The sequence below is a fragment of the Mustelus asterias genome, chromosome 20, assembly GCF_964213995.1.
Source record: "Mustelus asterias chromosome 20, sMusAst1.hap1.1, whole genome shotgun sequence".
Lineage (NCBI taxonomy): Eukaryota > Metazoa > Chordata > Chondrichthyes > Carcharhiniformes > Triakidae > Mustelus > Mustelus asterias.
Window position 1 is genome coordinate 77,322,462 of NC_135820.1, and position 22,868 is coordinate 77,345,329.

A 22,868-nucleotide genomic window follows, 5' to 3' on the forward strand; every position below is an offset into this window, starting at 1 on the left:
CACCCCAATAGCTGCCAGTCCAGGTCCTAACTGTTCACACTGACTGGCTGTCTCAAGTCACAAGGAACTCAGAACATATGGAACTCTATCTCAGGCCATTAAAGACAGAATTTTTGGAGGGGAAAAGGTTTTAAAGTTTATTTATTAGTTTCACAAGTAGGCTTACATCAACACTGCAATGAAACTACTGTGAAAATCCCCTAGTCGCCACACTCCGGGGCCTATTCGGGTACACTGAGGGAGAATTTAGCATGGTCAATGCACCCAACCAGCACGTCTTTCAGACCGTGGGAGGAAACCCACGCAGACACGGGGAGAACATGCAGACTCCGCACAGTGACCCAAGCCGAGAACTGAACCAGGGCCCCGGCACTGTGAGGAAGCAGTGCTAACCACTGCGCCGCCCACAAGAGCCAATGTTTTCAGTATGTTTAAATATTTGGAGAATGAGTTTTGATGTTGAGGATGTCAGGAAGGACTTGACAATTATCTTACAGAATCTAGTGTGAAAAGAGGCTGCTCCCTTCAGGAACCTCATACTTCTAAAAACTCAAGACAGGACCCCAAACCCTGGAGCAATAATGAAACATCTCAAAACGGACAAGTTTCAGCTCAGCTCCAGGACCTAGTCAGTGAGAGTTAGGTTTCCTGAACTGAATTCCATGCAATTGGGCTAAAATCTCGCTACACACTTCTGGAAAATATATCCTCGTAGCTGCTTTCTAAAATTTCAAACCTGAACGATTATATTTTAAAATAGCTGAAGCCATGTTTGCCTGTGACCTTCAAACAATAAGAGCTATTTGCATATTGCATCACCTAGCACCTCATTATCTCTGATGAAAAGCTAACCACCTGTGGGCTCAGAGACTAAATTCAAGGACATGTACACCTCACAAGCTAGGCCTGACCACCGGAGTCTACTAGGACAAGAATGATTGGGACATTAGCAATCTCAGGAACCCAGACAAAGGAATAGAGTCATAGAGGCTTACAGCATGGAAACAGGCCCTTCGGCCCAACTTGTCCATGCCGCCCTTTTTTTTTTTTAAACCGCGAAGCTAATCCCAATTGTCCGCATTTGGCCCATATCCCTCTATACCCATCGTACCCATGTAACTGTCTAAATGCTTTTTAAAAGACAACATGGTACCCGCCTCTACTACTACCTCTGGCAGCTTGTTCCTGTGCGTGAAAAAAATTGCCCTTCTGGACCCTTCTGTATCTCTCCCCTCTCACCTTAAACCTATGCCCTCTAGTTTTAGACTCCCCTACCTTTGGGAAAAGATATTGACTATCTATCTAGCTGATCTATGCCCCTCATTATTTTATAGACCCTTTGTTAAAGCCAAAGTGGGAAGGTGGGAACTGTGTGAAATAAAACCCCCCCTCACTCCCAAGCTGGACAAATCAGTTATACTGTCTTGCTGTACTGCAAATCAGTCTGCCATCTTACAGCTACTAAGCAGGTTAGGAAATCCCCCTTCCCACAACCCCTTTCTATTGGAACTTATATACTATCATCTCCACACGTCCAAGAATAATTCATCTCTAGGTGCCGATCTTATCGCACAAGACAACTCCACTGGAAAAGTAAATTATAAAGCATCAGTTCGGCCTGTTGACCTCGTGAAGGAATTCACCATTGGACTTTTGATTCTGAACTCAAAACAAGACCTCTAAATCTATCTATCCTCTTTTACTGTACGAGTGAAAAGGAGGTAATATTGCTACCTTCCTTCTGTGCTGATTGTGTGCCAATAAACTAACCCGAGTTTGTGGTATTATTGATAGAAATTGGATCACCTCAAAACAAAATTGGGAAAAAAACCACCACTTATAAAAGGGGAAATCAAAATACCTTTCTTCTTATGGATAGGGGCAGAGAGCAAAAAACAAGGATGTTTGAATTAACCCCCTCCTCTCCATAACATCCAGTTAAAAAAATTACTGGGTTACAAACCTACCTTTCTTCTTGTTGTCCTCTTCATCTATCTCTGGAATCTTCTCCTCCACACTCTCTGATATTATAGCTTCCTTGGACTCTATTGCTGGCATCTCCTCTGTCTGTTGTTCAACGCCATCTTCTTCCAGCATGAAAGGCTTCTTCTTTTTCTTCTTCTTCTTGGTCATCGTGGGATCGAAAATCATCTGTTCAGGGAAGATATCAGACATTGCATCAGATACAGCAGTTGGAAAATTTACAAGTTATATTATCAATTCACCCCAATTCATTTTCAGAAGAAAAGCGCATGGTACAAAGCAAATGCTGTGCTACTGCAAAATATTTTTTGTTTTGCACCAAGCACAGAATGATTTTCTTAAATACACGTGTTGAAATTTAAAGTCAAAGCAAGCTATTTTAATTAATACAAGCAACTAGATCATTAATGCACTGGATGGTAGCTTCCAATCATTAAGTACTATGTTAAGGGCTATAGTGCAAAATTAAAAGAATTTTAGAAATGTTAAAAGCATTACAAAAACAGTGCATCATTTTGTTCTAATCAATGTTCTTGCCCTGACATTAGTATCATTCCTGGAGTGCCAAGTAATCTCACTGAGTGCTCACTCAATGGCCTTCAACTTTCAGAGGATGGTTGCAGGGTTACAAAATTAACACAAATGAGAAATATTAGAGGGACAAGCACAAAACTGATAGAAACTACTAAATGGATTTTTCAAGCCATATTCAAGCACCATATGGTACACAACCACAAGATGAAAAACTTCTATGGAAGCATGAAAGGCAATATTGGAGGCTTTAAAAAAAACTCAACATATTTTGAACTAGTACAATAAGAAAGCATAATTTGAAATCTGCATGGCACCATTCTTTTTTAATTAATCCTTTGAAGATTTTCTATTTTACAAATCCCCAAAATCTAGTACAGTTTGATCATTATTCCACATATACATACATAAAAGACCAGCAAATACTCATACAACTGGTTCTGTAATAGTCGTCGTCATCTCCTTTTGTATGGATAATGGAAGGATACTAGAAAGAGTGGGGGATCTCAGGATAAAGCCATGATCACATGGCACCATAGTGCTCAACCCCCCCACAGGATAACAAAGACACAGCTACACAGTATACGGGATCCCTTGTGGGTTAAAATCCAACTAATTATAGGCCAGTGAGCCTGATGTCAGTGATGGGGAAGCTTTGGATAAGATATTGAGGGGCAGGATATATGCACATTTGGAAGAAAATGGACTAGTTAGTGACAGGCAGCATGGTTTTATATGGAGATGGTCATGTCTCACCGATTGAGTTTTTTGAAGAGGTGACAAAGATAATTGATGAGGAAAGGGCTGTGGATGTAGTTTATATGGACCTTAGTAAGGGGTTTGACAAGGTCCACATGGCAGACTCGTACAAAAACTAAAATCACATGGGATTCGGGGTGGGCTGGCTAGATGGATACTGAACTGGCTTGGTTATAGAAGACAAGAAAGTAGCAATGGGTGTTTTTCAGAATGGAAATCTGTAGCCAGTGGTGTTCTGCAGGGATCAGCGCTGGGACCCCTGTTGTTTGTAGTATATATAAATGATCTGGAGGAAAATGTGGGGGGTCTGATTGGTAAGTTTGCGGATGACAAAGATTGGTGGAGTTGCTGATAGTGCCGTCGATTGTCAGAATACAACAGGATATAGGTAGATTGGAGAAACGTGAGGTGATGCATTTTGGAGGATCAAATTTAGGTGTGAATTATACTGTAAATGGCAGAACCCTAAGGAATATTAACAGAGGGATCTGGGAGTGCAATTCTACAGTTCTCTAAAAAGTGACAACACAGTGGCCAAGGTGATTAAGAAAGCACATGACATGCTTGCCTTCATCAGCCGGGGCATTGAGTACAGGAGCTGGGAAATCATGTTGCAGCTATATAAAACCTTGGTTAGGCTGCATTTGGAGTATTGCGTGTAGTTCTGGTCACCACTACCAAAAGGACGTGGAAGCTTTGGAGAGAGTGCAAAGAAGTTTCACCAGGATGCAGCCCGGTTCTGAGGAGAGGTTGAATAAACGATGATTGTTTTCACTGGAAAGACGGAGACTGAAAGGAGACCTGATATAGGCATAGACACGATGGAGAGAATCAGAGGCTTTTCCCCAGGGTGGAAGTGTCAATTACAAGGGGGCACAGGTTCAATGCGAGAGGAGGAAAGTTTAAGGGAGATGTGCACGGGGAGTTTTTCACGCAGAGTGGTGAGTGCCTGGAACAAGCTGCCAGAGGTGGTGGAAGCAGGTACATTAGCAGCATTTAAGAGGCATCTGGATGGTTACATGAATAAAGGAGGAATAGGGATACGGATCAAGTAAGGGCAGAAGGATTTTTTAGTTTAGGGCATCATGATTGACACAGCTTGGAGGGCCAAAGACCCTGTTCCCGTGCTGTACTTTTCTTTGTTCTTAGTTCAGTTGGGACCTAACTCAGCATCCCAAGACCTCCAAGCAATGAAAGGATATCCCAGAAGACTTTAACAATGCTGAATTGAAGGTTCAGGATACTTCACCCCCAGGGGAACCAGGTCTCAAATAGGAGAGTAGTCCAGAAGCCCACAAAAGGGGACATCACGGGGGTGGGTGACTTACTACTCTGCCTAACATACCCTCCACCTGACCCGGATAAACACAATTACTACTACTCTAACCTACTCATTCGAGCTAAACTAGGACCAATGACATATTAGAATAAGGGCCGACAGGTCAAGGACACCCATGAATCTTAAACAGTGAAAAAGCAAACTACCCCTATCTTGACGCACCCCAAAGGTAGCATTAGGTCCCATCCTCAATGAGGGGAAATAGATGGAATTTCAAAGAAACCCTAACAACAATAGCGGGTAGGGCCTGGGTGGGATTGTGTTCGGTGCAGACTCGATGGGCCGAATGGCCTCCTTCTGCACTGTAGGGTTTCTATGATTCTATGATTTCTATGATAACAATACGATATTTCCACTGGACATTCTATAAGCCAAATAATCAAGTAACCACTGTCCAATAGTGGATTTGCGGATAGCGATGAGGACCAGAGGATACAGCAGGATATAGATCAGTTGGAGACTTGGGCGGAGAGATGGCAGATGGAGTTTAATCCGGACAAATGTGAGGTAATGCATTTTGGAAGGTCTAATACAGATAGGAAATATACAGTAAATGGCAGAACCCTTCGGAGTATTGATAGGCAAAGGGATCTGGGTGTACAGGTACACAGGTCACTGAAAGTGACAATGCAGGTGGAGAAGGTAGTCAAGGCGGCATACGGCATGCTTGCCTTCATCGGCCGGGGTATTGAGTTTAAAAATTGGCAAGTCATGTTGACGCTTTATAGAACGTTAGTGAGGCCGCACTTGGAATATAGTGTTCAATTCTGGTCGCCACACTACCAGAAGGATGTGGAGGCTTTGGAGAGGGTACAGAAAAGATTTACCAGGATGTTGCCTGGTATGGAGGGCATTAGCTATGAGGAGAGGTTGGAGAAACTTGGTTTGTTCTCACTGGAGCGACAGAGGTTGAGGGGAGACCTAATAGAAGTCTGCAAGATTATGAGAGGCATGGACAGAGTGGATAGTCAGAAGCTTTTTCCCAGGGTGGAAGAGTCAATTACTAGGAAGCATAGGTTTAAGGTGTGAGGGGCAAGTTTTAAAAGAGATGTTTTTACACAGAGTGGTGGGTACCTGGAAGTCGTTGCCGGGGGAGGTAGTGGAAGCGGATACGGTAGTGACTTTTAAGGGGCGTCTTGACAAGTAGATGAATGAGATGGGAATAGAGGGATATGGTCCCCGGAAGCGTGGGGGTTTTTAGTTAAGTCAGGCAGCATGGTCGGTGCAGGCTTGGAGGGCCAAAGGGCCTGTTCCTGTGCTGTAATTTTCTCTGTTCTTTGATTCATTAATCCCTTGATAAAGTTTAAAAGAAAAATGCAATAATTCTAATGGGGGTTTTCCTCAACCATAATGAGGACTTACGGCCATGCCAAGCACTTCTATACTAAACCATCTATCCACCACCCTGCTGTGACACTACCCATTTTATCTAGAAAGATAAATGCACCAAAAAATATACTCCCTCAGTGAAAATGCAAGGATTACAGCATATAAAAAAAAAACAACCAGGTAAGTAATGTACAACCCTCATTCATTCAACCAACTCAGCACACTCACAAATAATCCCCAAACAAGGAAATAACTCAGTGTTGCAAACACTGAAATCAAGAATTGGAATTTGACACAGGGCCAGGAGCAAGGTGGGCAGACCCTCTTACCCACCTCGCTCCCCCGGTACCACCCATCAAAAGCAAGACTGAATGCAAACACTAATGTAAATTAAACTAAGGCCTCCCTCGTTCCACCATCAGAGCACGCTGGTGTTGAATACTATCAAAGAGATAAAGTGGACAATCCATTTTCGTAGTATAACAGGCAACAAATACCTCTATGCTCGTCAGAATAAAAAGACAATATCACTAAATTAGGAGTATAATCACAAGGGAACAAAGTTCAGGATCAATGATTAACAACAGGACAATATCACCGTCCACGAGCTTGAAAAGGCCAAAGCCATGACAGGATCGTTGAGAAACACCCTGGATCTATCCAAAATTTCAAAGTCTTTGCCATGTCGTTCTCCTGAAGCCCGGTAAAGAGAAACCTACGCTCCGGAGGGTGGTGAAGACCCAGCGCACCTGGCCATCTCCAGCCCTTCTCAACAAACAGAGGACAAGACAATGTTATGATCAGTGGTCAACCCTAGGCTTCGAAGACTAGATACAATATATTCCATCGGACTCGAGACACCCAGCCCTCAAATTGAGATTGTGAAAGCACAGCAGCCAGTTCTCAAATTTGGCCAATTCATCCTCCGCTTCCCTCGGGAGACCACGTACATGGACACTTCTTCTCCGGCCCCATCTCCCCGAATCAACCAGGATGTTCGACATTCCTTGGAAATCCTGCTGCATGGTCTGAAGGCGAGCCTTCATCAAAGAAAACTGCCCTCTCGACTGACAGGATTCCCTTCTCCGCCTCATTCTTTTCAGAATATCTCTCAGTTCATCGATGTGAGCACCAACAGTCTGGGGTGTCGAGACAGTCACCCACAACTTCACTCTCAACGGCAACCATCAACACGGTGCCGCCAAAGCTTGGGCCCGCTTAGCGGCAAAATCACCACTGCAACTGGGCCTCATCCTGACCATCTCCAACCACCTCAATCAAACAAGGGTTTTCTTGACTTCACGCGGCTTCCCATCACCAAACTTTTGCCAGGATCTTCCAGGAACGTAGCAAAGATCATGCACATCGGGATCAAATAATTATGGGTGGTGAATCAGGAAAAAAATAGATTAAAAGCGGAGTAGAGCCAGAGCTTGTGAAAACAGTCACTCCCATGCTCACATCACCCTCCCCATGACACCATTGTTCTCTGTTTTATTGCTTCGTGGTAGAATCATAGAAGAATCACAGAAACCCTACAGCACAGAAAGAGGCCATTCGGCCCATCGAGTCTGCACCGGCCACAATCCCACCCAGGCCCTACCCCCATATCCCTACACATTTACCCGCTAATTCCTCTAACCTACACATCTCAGGACACTAAGGGCAAATTTAGCATGGCCAATCAACCTAATCCGCACATCTTTGGACTGTGGGAGGAAACTGGAGCACCCAGAGGAAACCCACTCAGACACGAGGAGAATGTGCAAACTCCACACAGACAGTGATCCAAGCCAGGAATCGAACCCAGGTCCCTGGAGCTGTGAAGCAGCAGTGCTAACCACTGTGCTACCGTGCCGGATAATAAATGGTACTTTAATGTAAAGATCATAAACCAAGAATTCTGGTCCTCAAGTTAAGTGCATCATAAAATTTGAAGTCCTGACGAGATTAAAACAGCAGAACATTCACTTTGTAATTTTATCTAATTATTTGATATGCTCTGACTGTACTAAGGAAGAAAATGTCCTGCTTCACAAACCTCTGAATTCAATAGAATGTTGCATATAAATTAGGCAATAGCGGTGGGACTGCCTATGTTTGAGAAGTCTCACCAGGGAAACTAATAAAACTTCAAAACTACAGGATTACAGGGCTGGATAAGAAAAGATAATAAATGTGACATTAATGTACCTTTCAGAAAGGTTTTTTAAAAAATCATGATCTCTGGAGCTCTCACAGCTTCAGTGTTTCTCATTGCTGCTGGGCTGTCTACCAGATGTCCTTTTATTGCTCTTTGAGTGGTTAAAATGGGGGCCTCAGGTACTTTCTGAGATTAGTTTTATGACCCTGCACTGTTAAGAGGAAAACTGGTTGGTGGGTCAGGTGACAAGAACCCTTTCATTTCCAGTTCTAAGCCGCAGGTTAATTTTAGAAGGGGCATCAAGCTGAAAAAAAAGTCTCTCTCTCTCTTTCTCTGGTTTTGGAAATTCTGCTGTTAACTGGAAGCAAGATTTGTCTTCCTGAAGTAGAAAATCTGCTGGCTTGACTAGAGTCTACCTGGGGTTCTGAGAAGCTGTTCTGACTTCAAACAGTTCTGGGTGTGTCAAGAGAACTACTAGAACTTACAAGACAGTTTATAATTTCAGTATCACCTGAGCTTTAGTCTTTGCTGTGTTGAACAGGTTTAAAGGGTTTTGTCTATGGCAAGGGTTTGTTTGATTGGAACATTTTAGATGTATTTGTTGAGGGTTATACACTATCTTGGTTGTTTTGTTTTTGCTATTGCTAATTTTTTTTCCTTACATGTTAACTATATTCTTAAATAAACTTTGTTTGATAAAAGCTCCCTAGCGGGTCATTTGAATCATACCTGTGGTGAATCATATCATGCTTATTTTAGCCAAATTCAAGATGCAAAACTTACGATCCAGGCAGGCTCCGTAAAACACTTTGGAGTTTCTGACCTGAACCATAACATAAAGTCATAAACAGAGTGCTCACAAGATGTGCAATGTCAGGTATGGAATTGACTGTCACACAGTGTTTGAACACCCCAACTCCTTATCTGCATAAAATCTAAATGCTTAAATGAATTGCTTTGTAAAACATGTTAAACTGGAAGATGATGTTAAGAGAGCTGGATGGTGCAGGAGGATTTAAGCTATTTATAAATCAGAGAACACCCATCATGTGGGGGAAGTCAAGCAGCGGCTGGATCATGAAAGATTCATGAAGGTTCTCCTACAGGTCACACACACCAGCCCGATTAGGACAAATAGCGCGTTTCCTTCAAAGTCCTAATAGCATTGTGGTATACCTTCACCACATGGACTGCAGTGGATCAAGGAGTAAGCCCACGACCACCTTAACAATAGTAACTCAGGACGGGCATTAAACGCCAGCCTTGCCAATGACACCCAGAGCCTGAGCACGAATTAAAATGTTAACTTCCCTGGATTACTATCGTTGGAAGTCATGACCACATTTTTTAAACCAATTCTTCTTGATGCTGACATTAGCAACATTTGGTAAGATGCCTGAGGTCCGTACATTATCATTCAGCACGACCAGAATTGGGTCCCTGGCACTGTAAGGCAGCAGTGCCAACCACTGCTGCGTCAGAAAAAATTCTTAAATCAGTGGCACAAGCCAAGATAGGCCTCAGTATAAATGCATCTACACACATCATCAGTGCATCACTCCTTTAGTATAGTAAGTAGTGTCATAACACCAGGTTAAAGTCCAACAGGCTTATTTGGTAGCACGAGCTTTCAGAGTACTGCTCCTTCATCAGGTGAGTGAAGAGTTCAATTCACAAACAGGGCATATATAGACACAATTACAAGATAATGGTTGGAATGCGAGTCTTAACAGGTAATCAAGTCTTTACAGATGCAAACAATGTGAGTGGAGAGAGGGTTAAGCACAGGTTAAGAGAGATGTGAATTGTCTCCAGCCAGGACAGTTAGTGAGATTTTGCAAATCCAGGCAAGTCGTGGGGGTTATAGATAGTGTGACACGAACCCAAGATCTCAGTTGAGGCCGTCCTCATGTGTGCGGAACTTGGCTATCAGTTTCTGCTCAGCAATTCTGTGTTGTCATGTGTCATGAAGGCCGCCTTAGAGAACGCTTACCCAAAGATCAGAGGCTGAATGCCCGTGACTGCTGAAGTGTTCCAACAGGAAAGAACACGTCTGCCTGGTGATTGTCGAGCGGTGTTCATTCATCCGTTGTCGTAGTGTCTGCATGGTCTCCCCAAATGTACCATGCCTCGGGACATCCTTTGCTGCAGTGCATCAGGTAGACAATGTTGGCCGAGTCACAAGGGGAGCTAGAAGAGTTGACTAGGATCAAGGAACTAACTGATGGGGGGGGGTCGCGACTCATCAAAGCGGGTCCAGATAAAAGCTGGAATAAGGACACTTTGCCTGAATGCACGAAGCATTCGGAACAAGGTAAATGAGTTGATGGTGCAAATCAGCACAAGTGGGTACGATCTAGTGGCCATTACAGAAACGTGGCTGAAAGGTGACCAGGACTAGGAGATGAATATCCAGGGGTATCAGGCGTTTAGGAAGAATAGACAGGAAGGAAAAGGTGGTGGGGTCGCGCTATTAATAAGAGATAATATCAGGGTAGTACTGAGGGATGACATAGGCTCTGAGGAACAAAACGTGGAATCATTATGGGTAGAGATGAGGAATAGTAGAGGGAGAAAGACACTAGTAGGTGTGGTATATAGGCCCCCAAATAATAATGTTGAGGTAGGGAGGGCTATAAACAAGCAGATAAGGGATGCGTGTAAAAACGGAACGGCAATAATCATGGGGGACTTCAACATGCACATTGACTGGCAGACTCAAGTCGGTAAGGGTGGAATGGAGGAAGAGTTCTTAGAATGCTGTCGGGATAGTTTCCTTGAACAGCATGTTACGGAACCGACGAGGGAACGAGCTATTTTGGATCTGGTATTGTGTAACGAGGTAGGTAGAATTAAGGATCTTATTGTGAAGGACCCTCTTGGGTCTAGTGACCACAATATGGTCGAATTTCTGATTCAGATGGAAGAGGAGAAAGTCTGGTCCCAAACCAGTGTCCTCTGTTTGAACAGAGGGAAATATGATAGGATGAGGGATGAATTGGCTAAGGTAGACTGGGAGAGCAGGCTGGCAGGTAGGATAGCTGAGGAACAGTGGAGGATTTTTAAGGAGATCCTTTTCAGTTCTCAGCAAAAATATATTCCAGCAAAAAACAAGGATTGTAAGAAAAGGGAGAACCAGCCGTGGATAACGAAGGAAATAAAGGAGAGTATTAAAATAAAAACAGCTGCGTACAGAGTGGCCAAAAATAGTGGAGAAACAAGTGATTGGGAAAAATTTAAGAAACAACAAAGAGAGACTAAGAAAGCGATAAAGAAAGGAAGGATAGACTATGAAGCTAGGCTAGCAATTAATATAAAAAATGATAGTAAAAGTTTTTATAAATATATAAAAAGGAATAGAGTGGCGAGAGTGAATGTTGGACCCTTGGAGGACGAGAGGGGGGAGTTAATAGTGGGAAATGAGGATATGGCTGAGTCTTTAAATACGTTTTTTGTGTCGGTCTTCACGGTGGAGGACACAAATAGTTTGCCAAATATTAACAATAGAGGGTTGGCAGCAGGAGAAATACTTAATACAATTAATGTTACCAGAGAGGCAGTGCTGGGTAGACTAATGGGACTGAAAGTGGACAAGTCCCCGGGTCCGGATGGAATGCATCCCAGGGTACTGAAAGAAATGTCAGAGGTAATAGTGGATGCGTTAGTGATTATTTATCAAAACTCGTTGCATTCTGGGGTAGTGCCGGTTGATTGGAAAACGGCTAATGCTACGCCGCTGTTTAAAAAAGGAAGGAGACAAAAGGTGGGTAACTATAGGCCGGTCAGCTTAACGTCTGTAGTAGGGAAAATGCTGGAATCCATTATTAAAGAGGAGATAGCAGGGCATCTGGATAGAAATGGTTCGATCAATCAGACGCAGCATGGATTCATGAGGGGAAAGTCGTGCTTGACGAACATGTTGGATTTTTATGAAGATGTGACGAGGGCGGTTGATGGAGGAGAACCGGTGGATGCGGTGTTTTTGGATTTCCAAAAGGCGTTTGATAAGGTGCCCCATAAAAGGCTGCTGAAGAAGATTAGGGCACACGGAGTTGGGGGTAGTGTGTTAAAGTGGATTGGGGACCGGCTATCCGACAGGAAGCAAAGAGTCGGAATAAATGGGTGTTTTTCCGGTTGGAGGAAGGTAACTAGTGGCGTGCCGCAGGGATCGGTACTCGGGCCGCAACTATTTACCATTTATATAGATGATCTGGAGGAGGGGACGGAGTGTAGGGTAACAAAGTTTACAGACGACACAAAGATAAGTGGAAAAGTGAATCGTGTGGAGGACGGAGAAGATCTGCAGAGAGATTTGGACAGGCTGAGTGAGTGGACGAGGATATGGCAAATGGAGTATAACGTTGAGAAATGCGAGGTTATACACTTTGGAGGAAATAATAACAAATGGGATTATTATCTCAATGGAAACAAATTAAAACATGCTACCGTGCAAAGGGACCTGGGGGTCCTTGTGCATGAGACGCAAAAGCCCAGTCTGCAGGTACAACAGGTGATCAAGAAGGCAAATGGGATGTTGGCCTATATCGTGAGGGGGATAGAATATAAAAGCAGGGATGTCTTGATGCACCTGTACAGGGCATTGGTGAGGCCGCAGCTGGAATACTGTGTGCAGTGTTGGTCCCCTTATATGAGGAAGGATATATTGGCATTGGAGGGAGTGCAGAGAAGGTTCACCAGGTTGATACCGGAGATGAGGGGTTTGGATTATGAGGAGAGGCTGAGGAGATTGGGGTTGTACTCGTTGGAGTTTAGAAGGATGAGGGGGGATCTTATGGAGACTTATAAGATAATGCGGGGGCTGGATAGGGTGGAGGCGGAGAGATTCTTTCCACTTAGTAAGGAAGTTAAAACTAGAGGACACAGCCTCAAAATAAAGGGGGGTCGGTTTAGGACAGAGTTGAGGAGGAACTTCTTCTCCCAGAGGGTGGTGAATCTCTGGAATTCTCTGCCCACTGAGGTGGTGGAGGCTACCTCGCTGAATATGTTTAAAGCGCGGATGGATGGATTCCTGATCGGTAAGGGAATTAAGGGTTATGGGGATCAGGCGGGTAAGTGGTACTGATCCACGTCAGATCAGCCATGATCTTATTGAATGGCGGGGCAGGCTTGAGGGGCTAGATGGCCTACTCCTGCTCCTATTTCTTATGTTCTTATGTACCGTGTACCTGGTGGATGGTGTTCTCAGGTGAGATGATGGCATTCGTGTCGATGAACCAGTACGTCTTGCAGAGGTTGCTGAGGCAGGGTTGTGTGGTGCCGTGGTCACTGTTCTCCTGAAGGCTGGGTAGTTTGCTGCAAACAATGGTCTGTTTGAGGTTGTGCGGTTGTTTGAAGGTAAGTTGTGGGGGTGTGGGGATGGCCTTGGCGAGAAGTTAGTCATCGATGACATGAAGGCTCTGGAGAAGATGTCGTAGCTTCTCCGCTCCGGGGAAGTACTGGACGACGAAGGGTACTCTGTCCGCAGTGTCCCGTGTTTGCCTTCTGAGGAGGTCTGTGTGGTTTTTCCACTGTGGCACGTTGGAACTGTCGATCGATGAGTTGAGCGCCATATCCTGTTCTTACAAGGGCGTCTTTCAGCATCTGCAGATGTCTGTTGCGATCCTCATCTGAGCAGATCCTGTGTATACAGAGGGCTTGTCCATAGATGACCGTTGATGAAGGGGCAACGCCCCGAAAGCTCGTGCTACCAAATAAAGCTGTTGGACTTTAACCTGGTGTTGAGAGACTACTTACTGTGCCTACCCCAGTCCAATGCCGGCATCTCCACATCATGATTCTGATAGTACCACACTGCAAAATGGAAAACTCATTCTCAGTCTTTACTGAAGGTACAGTGCACAAACGTGACTCGGAGCTCAGCTCACTACCAAATGGATGAAAATAACATTTGGAGGGATCGTCAATCATGGTGCACAAGTGAGGGGGCAGCAGAGAGAATTGAACTATCATTGGTCCTGATGGCGAGACAGTAGTAATCTAACATGGCAATTTAGTTGTTACAGGCCACCTCTCACGATTAATCAGTTAATTTCAAAATCTTGAGATTCTGAGCAGTTAATTCAAGTAGGCTGTCAGATTGTTTTTCCACAAAAAGTACATGTACAAGGGCAGCACAGTGATTAGCACTGCTGCCAAACAGTGCCAGGGACCTGGGTTCAATTCCAGCTTTGGGCGACTGTGTGCAGTATACACGTTCTTGCCGTGTCTGCATGGGTTTCCTCCGGGTGCTATGGTTTCCTCCCACAAATCCAAAGATATGCAGGTTGGGTGGATTGGCCATGCTAAATTGCCCCTTCGTGTCCGAAGATATGTAGGTTAGGTGAATTAACCATGGGATACGCATGGGGTTACAGTGATAAGGTAGGGCCTGGTGAGGTGCTCTTTTGAAGAGTCGGTGCACTCAATGGTCCAGATGGCCGCCTTCTGCACTGCAGGGATATATGGTTCCAAGTTGTACATATTAACCCATTTTTAAAGAACAGAATGTTAATTATACATGTTAAATTGTATGCAAGGGATGGGCATTAACCGGGGATCCTCATGCCCTAAAAATAGGAGGCTGAAGGTTTGGGATGCTCAGGATTGGAGCATAGCTATCTCAAGAGGTTTGCAGCAACATTCCTTCAAAACCGCACAGATATGGGGCTCATAGCAATAGAAGATAGGTCACATACAGAACAAGATGGCCACAAATAGCAAACAGAAATAATAGAAAACACGGGTTGTTGGACTGGTGGAAATTACAGGGTTAGGGAGGGGTGAGGCCATGGGGGAATCTGAAAACAAGAATGTGCCACTGAAGCTCAGTGAATGCAGGGGTAATGGGTGAATTTGAGTTGGTGCAAGTTAGGACATGGGTAGGAGTTTTGGATGACTTCATTAATTATGTAGGGCAGCCAGTAGTCCCTTAGAATAGTCAAGTCTCAAGTTAACAAATTACAAATGAGGGTTTCCACAACAGATGAGCTGAAAAAGAGGTTCAGTCAGATAACAGAATAAGGCAGTATTGGTCCGTGTGTTTACGTTGATTGGAGGTTCACTGCAGGGTTAGGCATGACACCAAAGTTGTGAACAATCTGGTTCAGCCTCAGGGAGTTGGCAGCGAGAGGGATGGAGTCAGTGGTTAGGAAAAAAAGTTTGTGGCAGGGCCCAAAGACAACATCTTCATTCTTCCCAATATTTAGCTAGAGGAAATGTTTGCTCACTTAGTACTGGAGGTCGAACGGAGCCAGAGTACAATAGTAAGAAAGAGTAGATAGAGGCTCTTCCATTAGTGGAAGCACAAGAACCAGAGATCATTAAGTGAAAACAATTGGGAAAAGAACCAACAACAACTTGAGGATTTTCTTTATATAGCAAATGGAATGGATCAAGGCAGATACAATCATGACTTTAAAGAGGAAATGGATAAGCACTTGAGAAAAAAAATTGTAAGACAATGTGAAAAGGATTGGAGAATGGCATGAGCCGAGTTGCTCTTGATGGGGGATGTGGAATTCAACACAAACAGATCAGACATGATCTTACTGAATGGCGGAGCAGGCTCAAGGGTTTGAATAGCCCACTTTGGTTCCTATTTTGCGTGTTCATATGTTCTGACTCCCTCCTTGCTCGAGTCGAAAAGTTATATTTCCATTTTTCCAATCTGCTGAGAACTATCCAGAATTTAGAGAATTTGGGAAGATTACAATCAATGCAATCACTATCTTTAGAGTTCCTTCGTGACCCTAGGATGCAGTCCATACTTTCTCAGAACTAAGGAAATTTGGCATCTCAGCTACGACTCTCACCAACATTTACAGATGCACCATAGAAAGCATGCTTTCTGGTTGTATCACAGTTTGGTATGGCTCCTGCTCTGCCCAAGACCGCAAGGAACTACAAAAGGTCGTGAATGTAGCCCAATCCATCACGCAAACCAGCCTCCCATCCACTGACTCTGTCTACACTTCCCGCTGCCTTGGCAAAGCAGCCAGCATAATTAAGGACCCCACGCACCCCGGACAGTCTCTTTTCCACCTTCTTCCTTCAGGGAAAAAGGTACAAAATTCTGAGGTCACGTACCAACCGACTCAAGAACAGCTTCTTCCCTGCTGCTGTCAGGCTTTTGAACAGACTTACCTTGCATTAAGTTGATCTTTCTCTACACCCTATGTCTGTAACACTACATTCTGCACTCTCTCGTTCCTTTCTCTATGAACTGTATGTTTTGTCTGTATAGGGCGCAAGAAACAATACTTTTCACTGTATGTTAATACAGGTGACAATAATAAATCAAATCAAATCCAAGGGAACTTACCAGCTTTTATTATTCCCATTAGTTTCCTAGCACTATTTCTTTCCCCCTTTATTTTCTTCTACTCGAGATGCTTTACATGCCTTCCAGACAGATACAAAATACATGTTCAAAGTCTCTGCCACTTCTTATCCATTAATTCCCCAGTCTCATCACCCAAGGGACTAACATTTACTTGGGCTACTCACTAACAGAAGTATTACCTGTTTTTACATTTGTTGCTAAAACTAACACACCCATATTCCAATTTATCCCTCTATTATCTTAGTCATCCTTCTTTTTATGGGGGGGGGGGCGGTGAAATCAGTGGGGGAGAAGTTTAAACTTCAGGCGGATGCAAATTCTAACTGGAAAAGCTTTTTCAAAAAAATTGTTCCAATGACCTGGGCAAGACTGGCAGTTCAATATTTAGACAAGCCTCAAGGTGCTCCAAAAAAGGTTGGCGAGATTGGTGAACCCTTGGTGAATTTGAGAACATGAAAAATTTCCTTCAATTAAGAACATTTACAATAACTTCACATCTTTTATGGTTACTTGTTTTTCTTCCTTCCAGCTACCAGACATACTGAATTTAAATTCATGCAGAGTGGGATTTGAACTTCTACAGTGTCTAATGCACAGTCTCCACCAGGCATTAATCTGGGCACGGTCACCTCGTGTGGTCGGGATAACCTGTGCTACTCACCGCTGAAAGGAAATGGGGGAAGGGGAGACTGAGTGCGTGAAACCAAAACCAAAAGAAAGCAATGATAAGGATGGGGGGGGGGGGATAATTTATAAACACTAAAAAAGTATATTTTTACCCAATAAACTGGGTAGAACAGTTAAAAAAAACAAATCAACAGCGAGTGCCTGAGGGAGTGACAGGCCGGGTAGGCCTCAGGCCCCCGACTCCACGCCCACCCCACACCGGCCGCCGGCTCACACTTGCGCGGCTCCACATCTACCGGAGCCCGAGGCCTGGTCCCCATTCAACGTGAAAATTCAAACCTCGCAGCGCCTCAAACAGACCTCGTCTCCTGACATGGCGGCTCCCCGGGCTGCTCTAAACTCTTCCTTCACTGGGTGAGTGGTAATTGGCGGGGTTTGGTTGAGTTATTTGCCTGACAAGCCGCTTCGCCCTCCTCGCTGGCCGCCTCGCCGAGTCCCCTGTCACTGCCCGAGCGCGCAGGCCCCACCCACACTCCCTCGCCATTGGTCAACCTCACACCGGCCCCTTCACTCTGATTGGTTCCTAACCCTGTCTGTCAACATTACGTCACGGCCCCAGCTCCCTTGACCGAGCGTTGCATCATCCCAGCGCACTGCGCATGTGCGGATCAGACACGTGCGCTGCAGGCAGGAGCGTTAGTGCGCAAGCGCGTGTGCTGCAGAATGAACCAGAGGCTGGGTTCTAGCACTCAAGGAGGGTAAAGACATGGCAGTTAGAATAACATGTCAATAAGTGGCAGTTTATCCAATTTGGTGGACAAAACAGAACATTTCTTGAATGGTGAGAGATTAGCAAATGTTGGTGTCCTAACAGACCTGAGTGCCCTTGTTCATGAGTCCCTAAAAATTTAAAGTTCATTTATTAGTGTTACAAGTAGGCTTACATTAACCCTGCAATGAAGTTACTGAAAGCTAGCATCCAGGTGCAATGATCAATTAGGAAAGCAAATTGTGTTTTGGCTCTCATTGTAAGGGAATTAATGTACAGGAGTAAAGATGTCTGGCAGCAACAATCTAAATAAAAACTATTTAGTCGTGCACTTGCAATGCCAAAGGCTGTGGGCCAAGTGTTTTGTCTGTAACAGCTCGCAAGAAACAACACTTTTCACTGTATCCCAATACATGTGACAATAATAAATAAATTCAATTCAAAGTGCTACAAAATGGAAAGGGAGGTAGGTGATGGCCTCGTGGTATTGTTGCTAGACTATTAATCCAGAAACTCAGGTAATGTTCTGAGGACCTGGGTTCGATGGTGGAACTTGAAATTGATTTTTTTAAAATCTGGAATTAAGAATCTACTGATGACCATTGTCGATTGTCGGGAAAAAAAACATCTGATTCACTAATGCCCTTTAATGTGGAGATGTCGGCATTGGACTGGGGTGGGCGTAGTAAGAAGTCTCACAACACCAGGTTAAAGTCCAACAGGTTTATTTGGAATCATGAGCTTTTGGAGTGCTGCTCACCTGAGGAAGGAGCAGCGCTTCAAAAGCTCGTGATTCCAAATAAACCTGTTGGGCTTTAACCTGGTGTTGTGAGACTTCTCACAGTGTCCTTTAGGGAAGGAAATCTCTCATCCTTACCCGGTCTAGCCTACATGTGACTCCAGAGCCACAGCAATGTTGACTATTAACTGCTCTCAGGAAACTAGGGATGGGCAATAAATGCTGTGATGTGGAGATGCCGGTGTTGGACTGGGGTAAGCACAGTAAGAAGTCTCACAACACCAGGTTAAAGTGCAGCAGGTTTATTTGGCAGCACAAGCTTTCGGAGTCTCGGGCTCCTTCATCAGGTGAGTGAAGAGTTGTGTTCACAAACAGGGCATATACAGACACAAACTCAATTTACAAAATAATGGTTGGAATGCGAGTCTTTCCAGGTAATCAAGTCTTTATAGGTACAGACAATGTGACTGGAGAGACGGCCAAGCACAGGTTAAAGAGATGTGTATTGTCTCCAGCCAGAACAGTTAGTGAGATTTTGCAAGCCAAGGCAAGTCGTGGTGGTTACAGATAATGTAACATGAATGCAAGATCCCGGTCTAGGCCGTCCTCATGTGTGTGGAACTTGGCTATCAGTTTCTGCTCAGTGATTCTGTGTTGTCGTGTGTCATGAAGGCCACCTTGGAGAACGCTTACTTGAAGATCAGAGGCTGAATGCCTGTGACTGCAGAAGTGTTCCCCGACAGGAAGAGAACACTCCTGCCTGGTGATTGTCGAGGGATGTTCATTCATCCATTGTTGTAGCATCTGCATGGTTTCCCCAATGTACCATGCCTCGGGACATCCTTTCCTGCAGCGTATCAGGAGACAACATTGGCCGAGTCGCAAGAGTATGTACCGTGTACCTGGTGGATGGTGTTCTCACTTGAGATGATGGCATCCGTGTCAATGATCCGGCACGTCTTGCAGAGGTTGCTGTGGCAGGGTTGTGTGGTGTCGTGGTCACTGTTCTCCTGAAGGCTGGGTCGTTTGCTGCGGACAATGGCCTGTTTGAGGTTGTGCGGTTGAAGATAAGAAGTGGAGGTGTGGGGTTGGCCTTGGCGAGATGCTCGTATTCATCGATGACATGTTGAAGGCTCTGGAGAAGATGTCGTAGCTTCTCCGCTCCGGGGAAGTACTGGACTACGAAGAGTACTCTGTCCCCCGTGTCCCGTGTTTGTCTTCTGAGGAGGTTGGTGCGGTGACAATAATCTTCCCTCAATGTCAACAAAATGAAGGAGATTGTCATCGATTTCAGGAAGCGTAAAGGAGAACATGCCCCCATCTACATCAACGGGGACGAAGTAGAAAAGGTCGAGAGCTTCAAGTTTTTAGGTATCCAGATTACCAACAACCTGTCTTGGTCCCCCCATGCCGACACTATAGTTAAGAAAGCCCATGTGGTGAACCATCGTTGGTTCCCACTGGATAGTGCTGAGCCAGGGGCTGGCCAGGACTACAAGGATGTACAAATGTTACTGTTGGGTTGTGCTATTGTTGCTGTTGGGTTAGGGTGGGGTTGTTACACCTTTGTACTGTAGTGTTGTGGCACATCCCAGTCCGGCTCCGCCTCCTGGGAGAGGTATAAGAGTCCCTGCTCTGGCCGGGACCCCTTCAGTCTGGGATAGTGTATATAAGTTCTGGTAGCTTCGTTAACAGTAAATAAAAGCCTTTCATTTACTGAGCTTCAAGCCTCGTGTCTGAATAGCGCATCAATTTTATTTACTGTCGTTAAACTCTCGTTGAAAAAAAAAGAGAGTATGGAGCAAATTCTGAAGCCGGAATGCCTTACGCTAGATGTGGTGACGTGTGGTGGGCGCTTCTAACACCTTCGACCACTGGCTGAAGTGTTTCGAAGACTACCTGGCAGCCTCCGCAGCGGTCACCACAGATGATGACAGACTCCGGGTCCTCCATGCGAGGGTAAGTGACACTGTCTACCTCGCGATCCGTGCGGCCACTAATTATCTTAAGGCCCTCGAGCTTCTAAAGAAGCGCTATACCAAACCACCTAACGAGATACACGCTCGTTACCTCCTAGCCACTCGACGACGACAGTCTGGCGAAACGATGGAGGACTATGCCAATGAGCTCCTACAGCTAGCCAGGGGCTGTGACTGCAAAGCTGTGTCGGCTGAGCAGAGCATGTACGACCTCGCCCGAGATGCGTTTGTGGCCGGGGTCGGATCGTCGTACATTCGACTTAAACTGTTGGAGAAGGGTAACCTTAATCTTACCCAGGCCATCGAGTTAGCAGAGATGCTCGAGTCAGCTTCCAAGAGCTTAATTTTATATCCGGAGGACCACGTGGAGACAACGTGGCAGGAGCAGTCGGAAATCCCTCCTCGTCCCTCGGGTTCGAAATGCTGTGTAATGGCGTGCTCCCATTCGGGCCAGACGACGGCTGCAGCCCTGGGCGGCCCGCGGTGCTACTTCTGTGGAGGAGCGAAGCATACCCGGCAAAAGTGTCCCGCTAAAGCTGTATTGTGCACCGCATGCGGTAAAAAAGGGCATTATTCAAAAGTGTGCCGATCCAAACCCAGGAACGGCAGTGCGGCCTACGATTCTTCAGAGCTTGGGTCTTCATCGTCAAAGTCGTCGCGGGGTTCGTCCACGTGCGAGACCAGGACGACGCCATTACGGTCGACGGAGTCGGAGGAGTATGACCACCAGGGGTCGCTGAGTTTGGCGCCCTCACCCACGTGCGATTCATGGGGGCAGCCATGTTGGTCGACACTGACCACGAATGACCAGCAGGGGTCCTCCTCATCGATTTTGGCTGCCTGCAGTGGCGCTCATGAACCAACGGTGGCGTCGATCATCCTGGACCAGGCCAAGCCTCATAGACTCGACAGCTCTATGATGAATATCCAGGTAAATAACCACGTGATTTATTGTCTGTTTGACAGCGGGAGCACTGAGAGCTTTATCCACCCAGACATTGTAAAGCGGTGTGGACTCCAGATTCAACCTGCCAAACAGACAATCTCTATGGCATCAAGGTCCTGGTCTGTTGCCGTGCTAGGGAGTTGCGTGGTAACCTTGAAAGTACAAGGCACAGTTTACGAGCGCTTCAAGCTCCTTGTGTTGCCGTATCTTTGCGCGCCAATACTTCTCGGACTAAACTTCATGGTCCACTTGAGGAGTGTAATCCTACAGTACGGTGGGCCATTCCCTTCACTGGCAGTGGGAAAACAGCAGCAGCCTCCAAATTGCCCAACGCGCCACGCCTGCAGCCTCTCGACGCTGAAGGTCACCACACCCTCCTTGTTCCAGAATCTTGTGCCAGGCTGCAAGCCCATCGCAACTAAAAGTAGGCGTTACAGCACTGAGGATCGGATCTTCATTAGATCTGAGGTTCAGCGGCTCCTCAAAGAAAGGATCATACAACCCAGTGTTAGTCCGTGGAGAGCACAGGTCGTGGTGGTCAAGAGCGGGAACAAACCCCGGATGGTCATTGACTACAGTCAGACCATTAACCAATATACGCAGCTGGATGCGTATCCCCTCCCGCGCATATCTGATATGGTCAATCAGATTGCGCAGTACCGGGTGTTCTCCACCATAGACCTCAAGTCTGCCTACCACCAACTCCCCATTCGCCCAGAGGACCGACAATACATGGCTTTTGAGGCGGATTGTCGCTTGTATCATTTTCTCAGGGTTCCCTTTGGTGTCACCAATGGGGTCTCGGTCTTCCAGCGTGCTATGGACCAAATGGTGGACCAGAATGGGCTGCGGGCTACCTTCCCGTACCTGGATAATGTCACCATCTGCGGCCATGACCAGCAGGACCACGACACAAACCTCCTGAACTTCTTACGCACTGCATCTCGCCTGAACTTGACCTACAACAGGGAGAAGTGTGTGTTTCGTACGCGCCGTTTAGCCATCGTAGGATACGTGATGGAAAACGGGGTCATTGGCCCTGATCCAGACCGTATGCGCCCCCTTGCTGAACTTCCCTTACCTACTAGTGCAAAAGCACTGAGAAGATGCTTAGGCTTCTTCTCTTATAATGTAAGAAGTTTAACAACACCAGGTTAAAGTCCAACAGGTTTATTTGGTAGCAAAAGCCACACAAGCTTTCGAGGCTCTAAGCCCCTTCTTCAGGTGAGTGGGAATTCTGTTCACAAACAGAACTTATAAAGACACAACCTCAATTTACATGAATAATGGTTGGAATGCGAATACTTACAACTAATCCAGTCTTTAAGAAACAAAACAATGGGAGTGGAGAGAGCATCAAGACAGGCTAAAAAGATGTGTATT

The 22,868-nt window shown here is 45.5% G+C and overlaps 1 protein-coding gene across 1 annotated transcript in view; it reads right to left on the reverse strand.

The window, feature by feature from the left end:
* The window catches only part of eif2s2 (eukaryotic translation initiation factor 2, subunit 2 beta), a 66,306-nt gene extending 48,717 nt beyond the window's left edge, over positions 1 to 17,589 (reverse strand). Inside the window, exons 1-2 of the mRNA XM_078236895.1 lie at positions 17,413 to 17,589; positions 1,968 to 2,151 (exon numbers count right to left, since the gene is read on the reverse strand). Coding sequence (XP_078093021.1) covers positions 1,968 to 2,151; positions 17,413 to 17,427 — 199 coding nt within the window. The 5' untranslated portion in view covers positions 17,428 to 17,589. The remainder of the gene's footprint in view (positions 1 to 1,967; positions 2,152 to 17,412) is intronic.
* Positions 17,590 to 22,868: the final 5,279 nt, after the last annotated feature.